The sequence below is a fragment of the Salmo salar genome, chromosome ssa22, assembly GCF_905237065.1.
Source record: "Salmo salar chromosome ssa22, Ssal_v3.1, whole genome shotgun sequence".
NCBI lineage: Eukaryota > Metazoa > Chordata > Actinopteri > Salmoniformes > Salmonidae > Salmo > Salmo salar.
In genome coordinates, this window is record NC_059463.1 from 41032235 (window position 1) to 41050101 (window position 17867).

A 17867-nucleotide genomic window follows, 5' to 3' on the forward strand; every position below is an offset into this window, starting at 1 on the left:
CCCCTCTGACACTGTGTACTCCTGTGCTCTAGGTGGAGCAAGAGCGTCTGGATAAGGTGTGGCCCAAGCTGCGTGTGCTGGCTCGTTCCTCTCCCACTGACAAACACACTCTGGTCAAAGGTGGGTTAAAGCTGTCACATATCTCTCCTTTTCTTGTTTTCCCTCCCTTTTCCTTCCAGAAATGTGTAATCTCTTTCTTCTGTGATAGACACACACACACATTGGACCCAGGGGTCTGTAGCACTGCCACCCCCCTCAGCCCAACCCAGTTCTCTTCAAAGACTAGCCAGTTTCATCTCAGTTGGGGGGCAGTGGAGGGGTGGAGAGAGAGAGAAGGATGGGCCAGGGAAAGCATAATGCAGGTGTGGGTCATGAATATGGACACTTGACTAGAAGACTAACCGAAAGAAACACTGAAGTTCTGTGACTGAAAAAGCGTATTAAATGGGAAAAAGGCCTTTTCGAAATATTGGGGGACAGCATTTGTTAGTTATGTTCCTCCCAAAGAATTCGATTCCATGGGTGTCTGTCTCAGTGAATATTTATACTGCTGTCCTGTGTGTTGAGATCTGAGGGGTGTGGTATTGTTTCTCTCCCTCAGGTATCATGGACAGCACCGTCCTCGAGACACGACAGGTGGTGGCTGTGACAGGCGACGGAACTAACGATGGCCCCGCCCTGAAGAAGGCTGATGTTGGATTTGCTATGGTAACTCTCTCCATTCATATCAGTCTGTTTATATGGTTCCCTTGTCACTACGTTCCTTATTTTTTTTACTCCCTCTTAGAGAAAACCTATCAATAATTACAATTACACTACAGCCATGAAAAGCTCATTTTGCCCAAACCTTATCTCTGCAACTCTCCAATTTACTCCAAAGTGCCTCCACTACGATGGCTGTGTAATTAGATAATAAATCAATAGTAATGTTTGGATAAATCTGCTTATCACCAGACAAACCCCTGCATTCACATACACTGTACCCTAAGTAGAAGGACCTCTGGGTTTGGGGATTACAGAATAGGAGTGAGTGAGTGTGTGTGAGTTACACCCGCAGTAACATCTGCTAAATATGTGTATGTGACCAATAAAATGATTTATTTTTTTTGCATCTGATTCTGCTAGTTAATCTGTGTATCTATTTGTGTACTTGGCAGTCTGTGCCAGTATGGCGTTGTGAGGAGCGATGTTCTGGGTTGCCAGTCGCCCCTGTGGTTCAGTTAAATCCCAGCCTAATATCATCAGCTTCACACTCATCCAGACAGCCTACCTTCTCCTCCTTAGAGAGATGAACGGCGCCCATTTGACTGCCGTTCAGTGGGCTACACGTCCTCTTCAAGCCCGTCACACTAACAGAGAGACCCCACAGCTTGGGTGACTGGCTGGGAATAAATTAGCAACACGGAAGAGGCAGGAAGAGCAGTTAATGGTGTTGAAGACATTCAGCAAAACATATGCTAGCGAGAGACAGACAGACAGAGGCAGACAGACGGAGGCAGGCAGACGGAGGCAGGCAGACGGAGGCAGGCAGACGGAGGCAGGCAGACGGAGGCAGACAGACGGAGGCAGACAGACGGAGGCAGGCAGACGGAGGCAGGCAGACGGAGGCAGACGGGCGGACAGACGGACGGAGGCGGGCGGGCGGACAGACGGACGGAGGCGGGCGGGCGGACAGACGGACGGAGGCGGGCGGGCGGACAGACGGACGGAGGCGGGCGGGCGGACAGACAGACGGAGGCGGGCGGGCGGACGACAGACAGACGGAGGCGGGCGGCCGGGCAGACAGACGGAGGCGGGCGGCCGGGCAGACAGACGGAGGCGGGCGGGCGGGCAGACAGACGGAGGCGGGCGGGCGGGCAGACAGACGGAGGCGGGCGGGCGGACAGACAGACGGAGGCGGGCGGGCGGACAGACAGACGGAGGCGGGCGGGCGGACAGACAGACGGAGGCGGGCGGGCGGGCGGACAGACAGACGGAGGCGGGCGGGCGGACAGACAGACGGAGGCAGGCGGACGGACAGACGGAGGCAGGCGGGCGGACAGACAGACAGACGGAGACAGGCGGGCGGACAGACAGACAGACGGAGACAGGCGGGCGGACAGACAGACAGACGGAGACAGGCAGACGGACAGACGGACAGACGGAGACAGGCAGACGGACAGACGGAGACAGACGGGGACAGACGGAGACGGACAGACGGAGACAGACGGAGACAGGCAGACGGACAGACGGAGACAGACGGAGACAGACGGAGACAGGCAGACGGACAGACGGAGACAGACGGAGACAGGCAGACGGACAGACGGAGACGGGCGGACAGACGGAGACAGGCTGAGACGGACGGACGGAGGGAGACAGGCTGAGACGGACGGACGGAGGGAGACAGGCTGAGACGGACGGACGGAGGGAGACAGGCTGAGACGGACGGACGGAGGGAGACAGGCTGAGACGGACGGACGGAGGGAGACAGGCTGAGACGGACGGACGGAGGGAGACAGGCTGAGACGGACGGACGGAGGGAGACAGGCTGAGACGGACGGACGGACGGAGGGAGACAGGCTGAGACGGACGGAAGGACGGAGGGAGACAGGCTGAGACGGACGGAAGGACGGAGGGAGACAGGCTGAGACGGACGGAAGGACGGAGGGAGACAGGCTGAGACGGACGGACGGACGGACGGAGGGAGACAGGCTGAGACGGACGGACGGACGGACGGAGGGAGACAGGCTGAGACGGACGGACGGACGGACGGAGGGAGACAGGCTGAGACGGACGGACGGACGGACGGAGGGAGACAGGCTGAGACGGACGGACGGACGGACGGAGGGAGACAGGCTGAGACGGACGGACGGACGGACGGAGGGAGACAGGCTGAGACGGACGGACGGACGGACGGAGGGAGACAGGCTGAGACGGACGGACGGAGACGGACGGAGGGAGGGAGACGGAGGGAGGGAGACGGACGGAGGGGGACGGACGGACGGACTGATAGAGGGAGACGGAGGGAGAGGGAGAGAGGGACAGGGAGAAAGAGGGGGAGAGAGGGACAGGGAGAAAGAGAGGGAGACAGAGGGAGAGAGAGGGACAGGGAGAAAGAGAGAGGGAGATGGAGGGAGAGGGAGAGACAGGGAGAAAGAGAGAGGGAGGGACAGGGAGAAAGGGAGAGGGGGGAGGGACAGGGAGAAAGAGAGAGGGAGACGGAGGGAGAGGGAGAGACAGGGAGAAAGAGAGAGGGAGACGGAGGGAGGGAGAGGGAGAGACAGGGAGAAAGAGAGAGGGAGACGGAGGGAGGGAGAGGGAGAGACAGGGAGAAAGAGCGAGGGAGACGGAGGGAGGGAGAGGGAGAGACAGGGAGAAAGAGAGAGGGAGACGGAGGGAGAGGGAGAGGGAGAGACAGGGAGAAAGAGAGAGGGAGACGGAGGGAGAGGGAGAGAGAGGGACAGGGAGAAAGAGGGAGACGGAGGGAGAGAGGGACAGGGAGAAAGAGAGAGGGAGACGGAGGGAGACAGAGAGAGCGAAAGAGGAAGAAAATGTTATGCACAGTAATTGAAAATAGAAAGGATAATGATATAGCCCAGGGCGTTATTTGGCCTAAATCTCCTGTCTAAACGAAGGATTGCGGAGAAATAAAATACTTTTTAATAGCTAGCTTTTCTCTCCTACCCTTCTCCAAAGTGAATTGATTCACATGATTGAGAGGAGAAAAGGGCAGATGTCAAAGGGGTGGAATGCAGAGCCAACCTATAATGATATGCTGATAGGTTGCTTGTAGGCACACTAGTTCTTTTCAACAGGACTCAAAACTAGGTTTCTCACCATCATCCACCTGGCTTTTATGCACGGCAGCCATTTTGTCCTGAACCGCTAACCACTCAACAGCTGTCAATGATGTAGCTGGTTCTTGTCCCTAACTGAATGAAACCGAGGTCACATCTGGCTCAAAATGATGGGTGTTACACTTTGATGGTGGATGATGTGTTCCCCATACAGTATAGCAATTGAGATCTAATGAAAAGTGCTACATAAATGCAATTCATTTTAAATAAAGAGAATATACATACATTTTTTTACTTGTATAACGATTTTCAACGAATCTCCATGTGCATAAAAAGTAAAACAACCACCAACAAAAATGTCAATGATGGAGATGGAAAGTGTCAGTTGGGATGAAGTTTAGTTAGTTTGGGCTGAAAACAGCGTAGTTTCAGTGGAGGGCGCATATGTAAAATCATATGAAAATTATGGGAACCATCACAGATATAACCATCGTCATTAACCTCATTGTAATCCCCATAGATTTAACCCCTCCATCTCTGTCTCCTGATAGGGTATCGCCGGTACGGACGTGGCTAAGGAAGCGTCAGATATCATTCTGACTGACGATAACTTCACTAGCATCGTCAAGGCTGTCATGTGGGGCCGCAATGTCTATGACAGCATCTCCAAGTTCCTCCAGTTCCAGCTCACTGTCAACGTGGTGGCCGTCATCGTGGCCTTCACTGGCGCATGCATCACACAGGTAACACACGCACCAAAGTTAACATTGGGATGCTTTCATTTTCTCCCACTCCAATCTTTCTTTCTCTACCGTCCTGTCTCTATTTTATATTTGAATAATTTAGCAGACGCTCTTATCCAGATTGACAGGAGCAATTAGGGTTAAGTACATTGCTTAAGGGTGCATCACGCTTACCCCTCACCCTCCCTTTTCTCTCCAGGACTCTCCTCTGAAAGCGGTGCAGATGTTGTGGGTTAACCTGATCATGGACACCCTGGCTTCCCTAGCCCTAGCCACCGAGCCCCCCACTGAGTCCCTGTTGCTGAGGAAGCCGTACGGCCGCAACAAGCCCCTAATCTCCCGCACCATGATGAAGAACATCCTGGGTCATGCCGTCTATCAGCTCACAATCATCTTCACCCTGCTGTTCGCTGGTGAGACCATCACACACTGGAACAAACAGAGTTAGGCCGAACTGGAACAAACAGAGTTAGATCGAACTGGAACAAACAGAGTTAGGCCGAACTGGAACAAACAGAGTTAGGCCGAACTGGAACAAACAGAGTTAGGCCGAACTGGAACAAACAGAGTTAGGCCGAACTGGAACAAACAGAGTTAGATCGAACTGGAACAAACAGAGTTAGGCCGAACTGGAACAAACAGAGTTAGGCCGAACTGGAACAAACAGAGTTAGGCCGAACTGGAACAAACAGAGTTAGATCGAACTGGAACAAACAGAGTTAGATCGAACTGGAACAAACAGAGTTAGATCGAACTGGAACAAACAGAGTTAGGCCGAACTGGAACAAACAGAGTTAGGCCGAACTGGAACAAACAGAGTTAGGCCGAACTGGAACAAACAGAGTTAGGCCGAACTGGAACAAACAGAGTTAGGCCGAACTGGAACACACGGGGTTTAGACCGCACTGGAACACACGGGGTTTAGACCGCACTGGAACACACGGGGTTAAGACCGCACTGGAACACACGGGGTTAACCTCTATGGGCTAGGTGGGACGCTAGCGTGCCACCCGTGGTGCACTCCATCAACAGCAGGTGCATTTCAAGAGCGGCAAATTTGAATCCAAATAAATGTCAAAATTCAAATTTTTCAAACATACAACTATTTTACACCCTTTGAAAGATAAACATCTCCTTAATCTAACCACGTTTTACGATTTCAAAAAGGTTTTACGGCGAAAGCATAAATTTAGAGTATGTTAGGACAGTACATTTACAAGAGTTGTGTGTAATGTTTTGTCAATTCAAAGACAGGGTCACCAAAACCATAAAACCAGCTAAAATGATGCACTAACCTTTTACAATCTCCATCAGATGACACTCCTAGGACATTATGTTAGACAATGCATGCATTTTTACTTCTATCAAGTTCATATTTATATCCAAAAACAGCGTTTTACTATGGCATTGATGTTGAGGAAATCGTTTCCCTCCAATAACCGGCAGTCAAGTCAGCGTCACAAATTAAATAATTAAAATTAGAAAACATTGGTAAAATATTATATTGTCATTTAAAGAATTATAGATTTACATCTCTTGAACGCAATCAACTTGCCAGATTTAAAAATAACCTTACTGGGAAATCACACTTTGCAATAATCTGAGCACTGCGCCCAGAAAAATACGCGTTGCGATACAGACTAGACGTCATGTTGGGGAGATCTAAAATCAAAAATACTATGTAAATAATCCATTACCTTTGATTCTCTTCATCAGATGTCACTTCCAGGTATCACAGGTCCATAACGAATGTAGTTTTGTTCAAAAAAGCTCATCATTTATGTCCAAAAATCTCCGTCTTGTTAGCACATGATCTAAGCCAGCCGGACTTCTCGTCATGAACGAGGGGAAAAAATATATTTACGTTCGTTCAAACATGTCAAACGTTGTATAGCATAAATCATTAGGGCCTTTTTTAACCAGAACATGAATAATATTCAAGGTGGACGAATGCATACTCTTTTATAACGTATTGGAACGAGGGTACCCAACATGAACTCGCGCGCCAGGTGTCTAATGGGCCATCATCGTTCCATGGCTCTTGTTCGGTCAGATCTCCCTCCAGAAGACTCAAAACACTTTGTAAAGGCTGGTGACATCTAGTGGAAGCAATAGGAAGTGCCAAAATATTCCTCAGCCCCTGTGTTTTTCAATGGGATAGGTTTAAAGGTAATACAACACATCAGGTATCCACTTCCTGTCAGAAAATGTCTCAGGGTTTTGCCTGCCAAATGAGTTCTGTTATACTCACAGACACCATTCAAACAGTTTTAGAAAATTTAGGGTGTTTTCTATCCATATGTAATAAGTATATGCATATTCTAGTTACTGGGTAGGAGTGGTAACCAGATTAAATCGGGTATGTTTTTTTTATCCAGCCGTGTCAATACTGCCCCCTAGCCCTAACAGGTTAAGACCGCATTGGAACACACGGGGTTAAGACCGCACTGGAACACACGGGGTTAGACCGCACTGGAACACACGGGGTTAAGACCGCACTGGAACACACGGGGTTAAGACCGCACTGGAACACACGGGGTTAAGACCGCACTGGAACACACGGGGTTAAGACCGCACTGGAACACACGGGGTTAAGACCGCACTGGAACACACGGGGTTAAGACCGCACTGGAACACACGGGGTTAAGACCGCACTGGAACACACGGGGTTAGGAAAATACAGTGCTTTTGGAAGGTATTCAGACCCCTTGACTTTTTCCACGTTTTGTTATATCCTCTAAAATTTATTAAATAAATAATAATCCTTAGCAGTCTACACACAATACCCCATAATGAATAAGCGAGAACAGGTTTTATTTTAGCAAATAAAATAAAATCGAAAAATGTTTTACTGAAGTATTCAGACCCTTTGCTATGAGACTCAAAATTGAGCTCAGGTGCATCCTGTTTCCATTGATCATTGTTATGTTCTAAATGAACAGAGTCAAAACTCACGGACGACTAGTAAAGCTCAGACCAAGTTTATTCACCCAATGGGTCACACAGCTGCATAAGACAAAGACATGTTCCCACCAGCGCAAGTATATATACCCTACTTTAGGTGGAGTCTCCTCCTTTCCTCTAAACATTACATCTTTTTTGCTATACAAGAAGTGAATTGATGTGGGTAATAAACTGTTCCTTCTCCCTTAATGTGACCTGACCTGACCTCTGCCCCCATTCCTCACTAATCCACAGCTATACACCCTTATCAGTGACTGCAACCCTGTGATTGCCTTTCTCTTACTCAGTAACATTTCAAGCCCCTGGCTCATATCCAACCTTATTTGACCCCACCATATACGTTCCTCTTACAGATAACCATAACCATAGGCACATACCTGTCTATATAAGGTCCCACAGTTGACAGTGCATTTCAGAGCAAAAACCAAGCATTGAGGTCGAACAAATTGTCCATAGAGCTCCAAGACAGGATTATGTCGAGGCACAGATCTGGGGAAGGGTACCATAACATTTCTGCAGCACTGAAGGTCCAAGAACACAGTGGCCTCCATCATTCTTAAATGGAAGAAGTTTCGACCCCACCAAGACTGTTCCTAGAGCGGGCTGCCCGGGAAAACTGAGCAATCGGGGGAGAAGAACCCGATGGTCACTCTGACAGGAGTAGCTTCAGTCTGGCCACTCTACCATAAAGGCCTGATTGGTGGAGTGCTGCAGAGATGGTTGTCCTTCTGGAAGGTTCTCCCATCTCCACAGAGGAACTCTGGAGCTTTGTCAGAGTGACCAATGGGTTCTTGGTCATCCCCCTGACCAAGGCCCTTCTCCCCTGATTGCTAAGTTTGACCGGGCGGCCAGCTCTAGGAAGAGTCTTGGTGGTTCCAAACTTCTTCCATTTAAGAATGTCTCCTGGTCTCACAAACGACACTGTAGCTCTGCCACTTTCCAGATGCAGATGCGGAAGGCTGACATTGGCGGACGTAATGATTGAGACACAGCCTATATAAAAAAAAAACATCTCTAACTTAAACTGACGGATTTTGATGGGGATTTTTTTTTAATGCTAAATTAAAGAGATGTTTGCTTAAACAAAAGGTGAATTAAGATCACATATAACTGTTATCCTGTTTGCTCTCCCAGGAGAGAACTTCTTTAACATCGACAGTGGGCGCAACGCGCCCCTCCACTCGCCGCCATCGGAGCACTACACCATCGTGTTCAACGTGTTTGTCATGATGCAGCTGTTCAACGAGATCAATGCCAGGAAGATCCACGGAGAGAGGAACGTTTTTGAGGCCATCTACCGTAACCCCATCTTCTGTAGTGTGGTCCTGGGAACCTTCGTCCTGCAGGTACAAACACACATACTGTACCTACTGTAGACACACACAGACAGACATAAACTCACAAACATAAACACATATATCACACACAGTCTTGTACAGCTACCCCTGTGGGGACACACAATTCAGTCCTATTTTCCCTAACCCCTTACCCTAAACTTAACCCTAACCTGTACTCTTACCCTAACCTTAACCCTAACCTTAACCCAAAAACATAACCTTAAACCTAAACTTAACCCGAAACCTAAACTTAACCCTAACTCCTAACCCTTAACATAATTCTAACCTTAACAATAATTCTAACCTCAACCCTAAACCCCCTAGAGATATAATTTGATCTCATGTGGACTAACAAAATGCCACAAGAATAGTTAAACACGTCCACACACACACACACACACACACACACACACACACACACACACACACACACACACACACACACACAGACTGTAAACCCAGGCCTGGAATTTCATGATTTTATGGGCAAGGCCATTTAGCCTTCAATTAAATACTAGCTATTCTGTTAATAAAAAACACAAGTGTATGTTAATGTACGTACATATTTAGCCTACATGTCGAAGTGTAGGTGATAGCATTAACACTACCGTTCAAAAGTTTGGGGTCACTTAGAAATGTCCTTGTTTTCCATGAAAACATACATGAAATGAGTTGCAAAATGAATAGGAAATATAGTCAAGACGTTGACAAGGTTATAAATAATGATTTTTAATTGAAATAATAATTGTGTCCTTCAAACTTTGCTTTCGTCAAATAATCCTCCATTAAATAATCCTCCAGTAATCGAACCCCCGCAATGGAGGATCCTCCATTTGCAGACCTTTGGCATTCTAGTTGTCAATTGGTTGAGGTAATCTGAAGAAAGTTTGCCCCATGCTTCCTGAAGCACCTCCCACAAGTTGGATTGGCTTGATGGGCACTTCTTACGTACCATACGGTCAAGCTGCTCCCACAACAGCTCAATAGGGTTGAGATCCGGTGACTGTGCCTGCCACTCCATTATAGACAGAATACCAGCTGGCTGCTTCTTCCCTAAATCACTATTTAGTGATTTCATAGTTTGGAGGTGTGCTTTGGGTCATTGTCTTGTTGTAGGAGGAAATTGGCTCCAATTAAGCGCCGTCCACAGGGTATAGCAATGTGTTGCAAAATAGAGTGATAGCCTTCCTTCTTCAAGATCCCTTTTACCCTGTACAAATCTCCCACTTTACCACTGCCAAAGCACCCCCAGACCATCACATTGCCTCCACCATGCTTGACAGATGGCATCAAGCACTTAGTGTTGCCAACTTTCTCACTACCAAATAAGGGACAAAAGGTGGCGTGCCAGTCCACGGTGCCACGGCGGTGTGGGTATGATGTTGTGTGAATGAATGAATATACAGTGTATATTCTTATTCAATTGGAAAGGCAAAAACAAATTATATTCAATTTAGTCTATAGCTTTACTAAAACTGTATCATTTTGTAAACTTATATGAATAAACCTCAATAACTTATCAAAGAAATCACAATTTGGACCTTTACAGCAAAAAACCATTTTTTTAAATAAAATTCCAAATGAGGAAGAGGGGCATGAGTCACTCACCAAGTCTGCTTTTTGCTGCTCTTGACTGATTCAAGCAGTCCTTTTGCATAGCCAGAGAAGTCCTTACATGACAAGTCACAGTTCACAGATATTTGAAGTTCATTTTTGATCAGCTCTGTGCTGCATCTGTTTCTTGAGTCTGACCATTTTAATGGTCGTCAGAGAGAAAATCCGCTCTACAAAGGCATTTGAGCCTGGCACACTGAGGACAAATGAGACAATCCTGAACATTTTGATCAAGTTGGCTTTCCTTAGGTTTTGGAAAACTGCCACCAACTTCTCACTGGTGGATTTTGTGGTATCCTGTCTGGCTTTCTGTATTTCCTCCCAGCTAGCACAAAACTCTTCATAGAGTTGGTCCATACTGACTGTCTCTGTCATTTTGAGGGCAACCACCACCTGCTCCAGGTCAGTGAAGGAGAGCTCCTCATAGAAGCTGATCGGTTTCAGTTTCACCATTACATTTTCTGGTGAGAAATCAAACCACTTGTCAATGTATGTAATGACAGTGTCATAGAGCTTCACAAAGTCCTGTTGCTGCTTGGACCTTTGTGCTGACAATTGTTTGTCCATCCGCTGCTTGGTCTGGTATCCAAAAAAGCTGTCCTGTTTTTGCTGAAGCATCTTCATTTTGAACTTTTGGACTTCCTCCAAAGTTGGCATTGGCATTATCTGCTGCATAGGCTGTGATGTGTCTAATGTCCAGTTCATGCTTTTCCAGACAGTTCATCAGAGCTTGATGTATGCCATTTGCAGTTTCATCACTGTCTTCATAAAAGTCAAGTAACTTGCACTGCACTCCAGCAGACACAGAGAAATATCTCACGCACACTGGAAACATTTTTCTATTTCCCTTGTTTGAGGCATCACTGAGAAATACACATGCTCACCTTCGGTCGGGGACAGATCATCCAAAATATCTTGCACAGTCTTTGGTCCTAAAACATTCATTGTAATCATCTCAGATTTTGTTCTTCCCAAGTGCATCTTCTTCACAACATTTGAGTCATGAAACAAAGCACCGTTGAGCTTAACAAGACAGTCGGTGCTATTGTAGCTGAGTCCGTGTTTAACCGTATGGTACACATACAAGGCTTCACTTGCCGCAATTTTTGTCATTTTCCGCAGTAGACGTCACTAAGAATTCACCGATGTGTGCACAACTGAGCAAGAGGACAAGTACGTGAGAGTGTCTAGTTTGAGAAACAGACGCCTCACTAGTCCTCAACTGGCAGCTTCATTAAATAGTACCCGCAAAACACCAGTCTCAACGTCAACAGTGAAGAGGCGACTCCAGGATGCTGGCCTTCTAGACAGAGTTGCAAAGAAAAAGCCATATCTCAGACTGGCTAATAAAAAGAAAAGATTAAGATGGGCAAAAGAACACAGACATTGGACAGAGGAAGATTGGAAAAAAGTGTTATGGACAGACTAATCGAAGTTTGAGGTGTTCAGATCACAAAGAAGAACATTTGTGAGACCGGATCTCAACCCTATTGAGCTGTTGTGGGAACAGCTTGACCGTATGGTACGCAAGAAGTGCCCATCAACCCAATCCAACTTGTGGGAGGTGCTTCAGGAAGCATGGGGTGAAATCTCTTCAGATTACCTCAACAAATTGACAACTAGAATGCCAAAGGTCTGCAAGGCTGTAATTGCTGCAAATGGAGGAATCTTTGACGAAAGAAAAGTTTGAAGGACACAATTATTATTTCAATTCAAATCATTATTTATAACATTGTCAACCTCTTGACTATATTTCCTATTCATTTTACAACTCATTTCATGTATGTTTTCATGGAAAACAAGGACATTTCTAAGTGACCCCGAACTTTTGAACGGTAGTGTATATATAACTCCCAGTCATTTATTGGGTAAAACACCATCATTTCTGCATCACTGTACCTGCTTCAGGCTTCTTCAGGGTCAATAAATGACAGGGAGTGTTTATATATATATATATATTATATATGAGTGTGTTTATTTTTATAGAGTGTATTTATTTTTAAAGCATCTTTAGATCTGGCCTCTTTCTACATTTCTGAAGGATATTTGAATCTCTGTCATATGAAACCACTTTTGAGAAGGGTGTTTTCATTTTAATTGCATTTTGGAATATTCACGCTTATAGCCTACTGCTGTGTGCGCATTGCTGCGTTTATAATGTGAAGAAATTGCCTAATAGTTGATCAACATTTTAAGCTAAACGTTCTGATCTGTTGCATCAGCCTCATTGCTTTTAAAAGTTTTTGTTGATGTACAGTGGTTGTATTAATTTGGGATCTATCATGTCCCACAACTGACCCAGAGTCTGTTTGGAATATTTCTTGCACAGAATAAGAAGCTGACCAATAGAATAGGTCAACTTTTGTACTATGGGGGATAGTAGATTGACATAGGTAGTGCTTCTGCTGTTCGTTAATCATCTTGTTGGCTGACGAAAAGAACATGTGGACAGTTCTTCTAACATCTTCAATATTCGATAAGAAGGATGTGCGCCATTGCATCCCTAATGTGTCCATCTTCACTTGAAGCCTACTTCAGAGCTGCGATGCCTTTGAGAAGTACCCAGTCAGATGACAGGCATTGGCTAATAAGAATTGAGATATCTGAGGGCGCCATGTGAGTGAGAGGTGCTTCGGAATAGGCTACAGCAATTGGAAGCCATAATTATTATGTTTAGCCCAAGGGCACAGTGGCCATTTTTTAGAGGGCATTACGGCCTGGGAAAGTCGAGACCTGCCGGAAACCCATCTTCGTTAGTGTGGTGTTTGGCAGCTTGATTCTACAGGTACTCATTCTGTGGCTCTGTCTCAGATTGTCATTGTCCAGGTTGGAGGGAAGCCCTTCTCCTGCACCGCTCTGACCATCGACCAGTGGCTCTGGTGTGTGTTCATCGGAGTGGGAGAGCTGCTTTGGGGACAGGTAAGACACACAAACACTCTCACACACACACAGATGTAAAATCTCTTCAGCTGCTTGCTTATGTGTGCGTGCGTAGCTGTAGTGTGCATTTGAATGTATGTGTGTGCGTGCGTGTGTGGCTGTGGTGTGTGCGTGCATGCGTGTGTGGCTATGGTGTGTGTGTGCGTGTGTGATGCAGCTGGTACAGTAGGTGCCAGGGAACTGTTGCTACGCTGAGATGGGTTCTGGAATACAAAGCAGCCGTGTTCCATGGTTACCGTCACAACAGTCACCGTGGTAATGAGCGCTGGCGCACATAAAAGCAGCACTGCCCACATTTACCCGCACCCCAGAGGACGAGAACCCAGCACGATACTCCCTCTACGACTACACACACAAACACACACACGTTCAAAGACACATGCACACACACTTCTCTCTCTGCACACACACACACACGTTGAAAAACACACACGCTGTTCCCTTCGCATCTACACACACACACACACAAACACAAAATCCTACACTTGCCTGCACACACACACACTCACAGGCATACATACAGAGAAAGATATGTCATATGGTGTATTGACAGGTACCATACCCTTAAAGATGAGCTTCCCCACACTGCCAGTTGTCTGAGTTCAGGTAGGAGGTAGAGAGAGAGAGAGAGACAGGTCATGAGCAGATGAGCTCCCACTTTTTTCAGCATGTTTAAAAAAAATAGATTTAGAGTTAGACAAACTTGGATTTTTTTGGCAGGGACATATTCTGGATGCTAAAGAACATAACCTTAAATTAAAACTCCAAACCTACAACCTGATTTTGGACGGAATTACCTGGAATGCTTCCTACACCCAAGGATTATTATTCCCAAGATATACAGCAAATGCTTTGTCAAACAAACAGAAACCTGAAAACACCATCCAACCTGGAACTGAGTGAGTAATGCTTATTCTGAAGCTTTTTTTACTTTCAAAAGCCAGAAGAAAAATACATTACAATGGTATATTTTACTTTATAAGGCCTGAATGCTAAGGCTTCCAGGCTTGCTAGGAAATAGAGATACAGCTTCAATTAGCACTGGCGTGTGAAACGAAAGGTGTTAAAGCCCTTGAGCCCAGCAATGGCAGGAGAGCCCCAACCAAGGCCTTAGAAGCACCCTCCTGCTGTTTAGAGGTAATTAAAATACAGTACCCTCTGTATGTAAAGAATAATAAGACACGAAAAGAGTAAAAAATGAAGCTCCTTATGGAAAATCAAGAGACTTTTTGCTGACTTTTTATAAAAATGAGAACATAAGCAACCTTATCTTCCACACAGACCATCCCCTGGCATGGCACAGTGCTATATTAACATACTGTTAAGAGGGGGGTGTTACCGATGGGTGGAAACTCAGGATACTAGATAACGAGGACTCTGAGTCAGCTAATATAAATCTCTGTAAGTCTGGAACAGTATTGGTACAGGGCAACCGCAAACCGTTTCAGCTGGACTTTCACCTAATCAACGAAATAGCTCAGCAGGAGAAGCTCTCCCTTGAGAAAGATACCCCCACCCCTAGCATGTCAGACCAGACCTTTTCATTATATAACCCCACAGACGACAACCCCCAGACCTCTTCATTACATAACCCCACAGACGAGCAACCCCAAGTTGAAAGTCAACCTCCCAGCACAGAATACTACTCCCTCATTGAAATGAGGGATACATTCACCCAGCTGGAGGTAAGGCAGGTGGAGCTAGAACAGCAGGTGATTACACCCCAGTCAGCACAGACCCAGACAACAGTCCAGCACAAAAACACCCCCATAACTAGACCTGGAGAGTTGGAGGTGGAGAGAGACATATCTGCTCTCTGGACTGTAGTGAGACAACATCTACAGGAGAAGGAGCAGAAGAAGAACAGAGCACTAGAGAACAGAGCATTAGAGGAGAGGATCAGACTGCTGGTGAGGGGGATGTCATGTGACAGAGAACAACCCACTAGAGAGGTGGCCACCCCCACAGAAAAGCCCACACCCACTAAGGACATACACAAGACACAGATTGTACTCAAATGGAAAATGTATACATGAAAAAAAACTTTTTCTCAAACACAGTGTCTAAATTCTGGTGTTCAAACACCCAGCGCGCCCTAGACCTTCTGTCTGAGGACCAACTAGGGTCACCCGGCCACATAATAATACACACAGGCACAAACAACCTGAGAACACAGCACTCAAGGGAGTGATAGAAAAAGCTTCTTCTACTTTCCCCAACGCACAAGTGGTTATCTCCACCTTGCTACCACGAAAAGACTTCCACCCTGCTACCATACAGCGGGTAAACGCAAGTATTTCCCGTGACTGTGCCTCAAAACCAAATGTTTACCTGGCCCACCACTCCACCCTGGACTTGAACAACCTTTATGACCAGGTCCACCTATACAAGGCAGCAGTGCCCGGACTCTAAAGGACATCGCTCTCAAACGCAGCCCCAACACTTCACACAGGCGCAACAGATCAATAGACACCCCACCCGGACCAGCAAGACATTCTCCCAGACCTGCGGGACCCCCCCTGGACCTACACATAGAGGACCCACGCCGAGAGGACCTACATCCAGACCACAACACCACCAGCCACATCCACACCCCAACCCCAATCAATCAACACCCCAACCAAGTCAACCATGCCCACACCCCATTTAGGCCCCCTCAGATCAGGCCTATGCCCCTCCTGCCCACCCCATGCCCCCCACTCTCGCTCACACTTACTTGCCAAACCACATGGCCAAACCACATGACCAACAACATTGGACACTTTATGGAACACAAAGCCTTCACTATCTCTTCTAGGAATATCCAAGGCCTGAGGTCATCTGCCTTTGGCCTAAAGAGCAGGAACCTGGACTTCACCAAAGAAAAATACAGACATTGTCATCCTACATACATGGTATAGAGGAGACGGACCCACTGGTTGCCCTCTAGGGTACAGAGAGCTGGTAGTCCCATCCACCAAACTACCTGGTGTGAAACAGGGAAGGGACTCAGGGTGTATGCTAATTTGGTATAGAGCAGACCTACCTCGCTCTATTAAAGTAATCAAAACAGGAACATTTTACATTTTGCTAGAAATTCAAAAGGAAATTATCTTAAGAGAGAAAAATGTCCTCCTGTGTGCTACCTACAGTTGTGGCCAAAAGTTTTGAGAATGACACAAATATACATTTTCACAAAGTCTGCTGCCTCAGTTTGTATGATGGCAATTTGCATATACTCCAGAATGTTATGAAGAGTGAGCAGATGAATTGCAATTAATTGTGAAGTCCCTATTTGCCATGCAAATGAATTGAATTCCCAAAAAACATTTCCACTGCATTTCAGCCCTGCCACAAAAGGACCAGCTGACATGTCAGTGATTGTCTCGTTAACACAAGTGTGAGTGTTGATGAGGACAAGGCTGGAGATCACTCTGTCATGCTGATTGAGTTCGAATAACAGACTGGATGCTTCAAAAGGAGTGTGGTGCTTGGAATCATTGTTCTTTCTCTGTCATCCATGGTTACCTGCAAGGAAACACGTGCCGTCGTCATTGATTTGCACAAAAAGGGCTTCACAGGCAAGGATATTGCTGCCAGTAAGATTGTACCTAAATCAACCATTTATCGGATCATCAAGAACTTCAAGGAGAGCGGTTCAATTGTTGTGAAGACGGCTTCAGGGCGCCCAAGAAAGTTCAGCAAGTGCCAGGACTGTCTCCTAAAGTTGATTCAGCTGCGGGATTGGGCCACCACCAGTACAGAGCTTGCTCAGGAATGGCAGCAGGCAGGTGTGAGTGCATCTGCACGCACAGTGAGGCGAAGACTTTTGGAGGATGGCCTGGTGTCAAGAAGGGCAGCAAAGAAGCCACTTCTCTCCAGGAAAAACATCAGGGACAGACTGATATTCTGCAAAAGGTACAGGGATTGGACTGCTGAGGACTGGGGTAAAGTCATTTTCTCTAATGAATCCGCTTTCCGATTGTTTGGGGCATCCGGAAAAAAGCTTGTCTGGAGAAGAGAAGGTGAGCGCTACCATCAGTCCTGTGTCATGCCAACAGTAAAGCATCCTGAGACCATTCATGTGTGGGGTTGCTTCTCAGCCAAGGGAGTGGACTCACTCACAATTTTGCCTAAGAACACAGCCATGAATAAAGAATGGTACCAATACATCCTCCGAGAGCAACTTCTCCCAACTGTCCAGAAACAGTTTGGTGACAAACAATGCCTTTTCCAGCATGATGGAGCACCTTGCCATAAGGCAAAAGTGATAACTAAGTGGCTCGGGGAACAAAACATTGATATTTTTGGTCCATGGCCAGGAAACTCCCCAGACCTTAATCCCATTGAGAACTTGTGGTCAATCCTCAAGAGGCGGGTGGAGAAACAAAAACCCACAAATTCTGACATACTCCAAGCATCGATTATGCAAGAATGGGCTGCCATCAGTCAGGATGTGGCCCAGAAGTTAATTGACAGCATGCCAGGGCAGATTGCAGAGGTCTTGAAAAAGA

The 17867-nt window shown here is 46.7% G+C and overlaps 1 protein-coding gene across 6 annotated transcripts in view; it reads left to right on the plus strand.

Annotated features, from left to right (window-relative positions):
• Window positions 1-17867, plus strand: part of LOC106583499 (plasma membrane calcium-transporting ATPase 1) — a 156675-nt gene that overhangs the window by 112493 nt on the left and 26315 nt on the right. For all 6 annotated transcript variants that reach the window (XM_045705779.1, XM_045705778.1, XM_014167745.2 and 3 more), the window contains 6 exons: window positions 33-120; window positions 602-708; window positions 4328-4519; window positions 4719-4932; window positions 8618-8829; window positions 13246-13353. In XM_045705779.1, the coding sequence (XP_045561735.1) occupies window positions 33-120; window positions 602-708; window positions 4328-4519; window positions 4719-4932; window positions 8618-8829; window positions 13246-13353 (921 nt within the window). The remainder of the gene's footprint in view (window positions 1-32; window positions 121-601; window positions 709-4327; window positions 4520-4718; window positions 4933-8617; window positions 8830-13245; window positions 13354-17867) is intronic.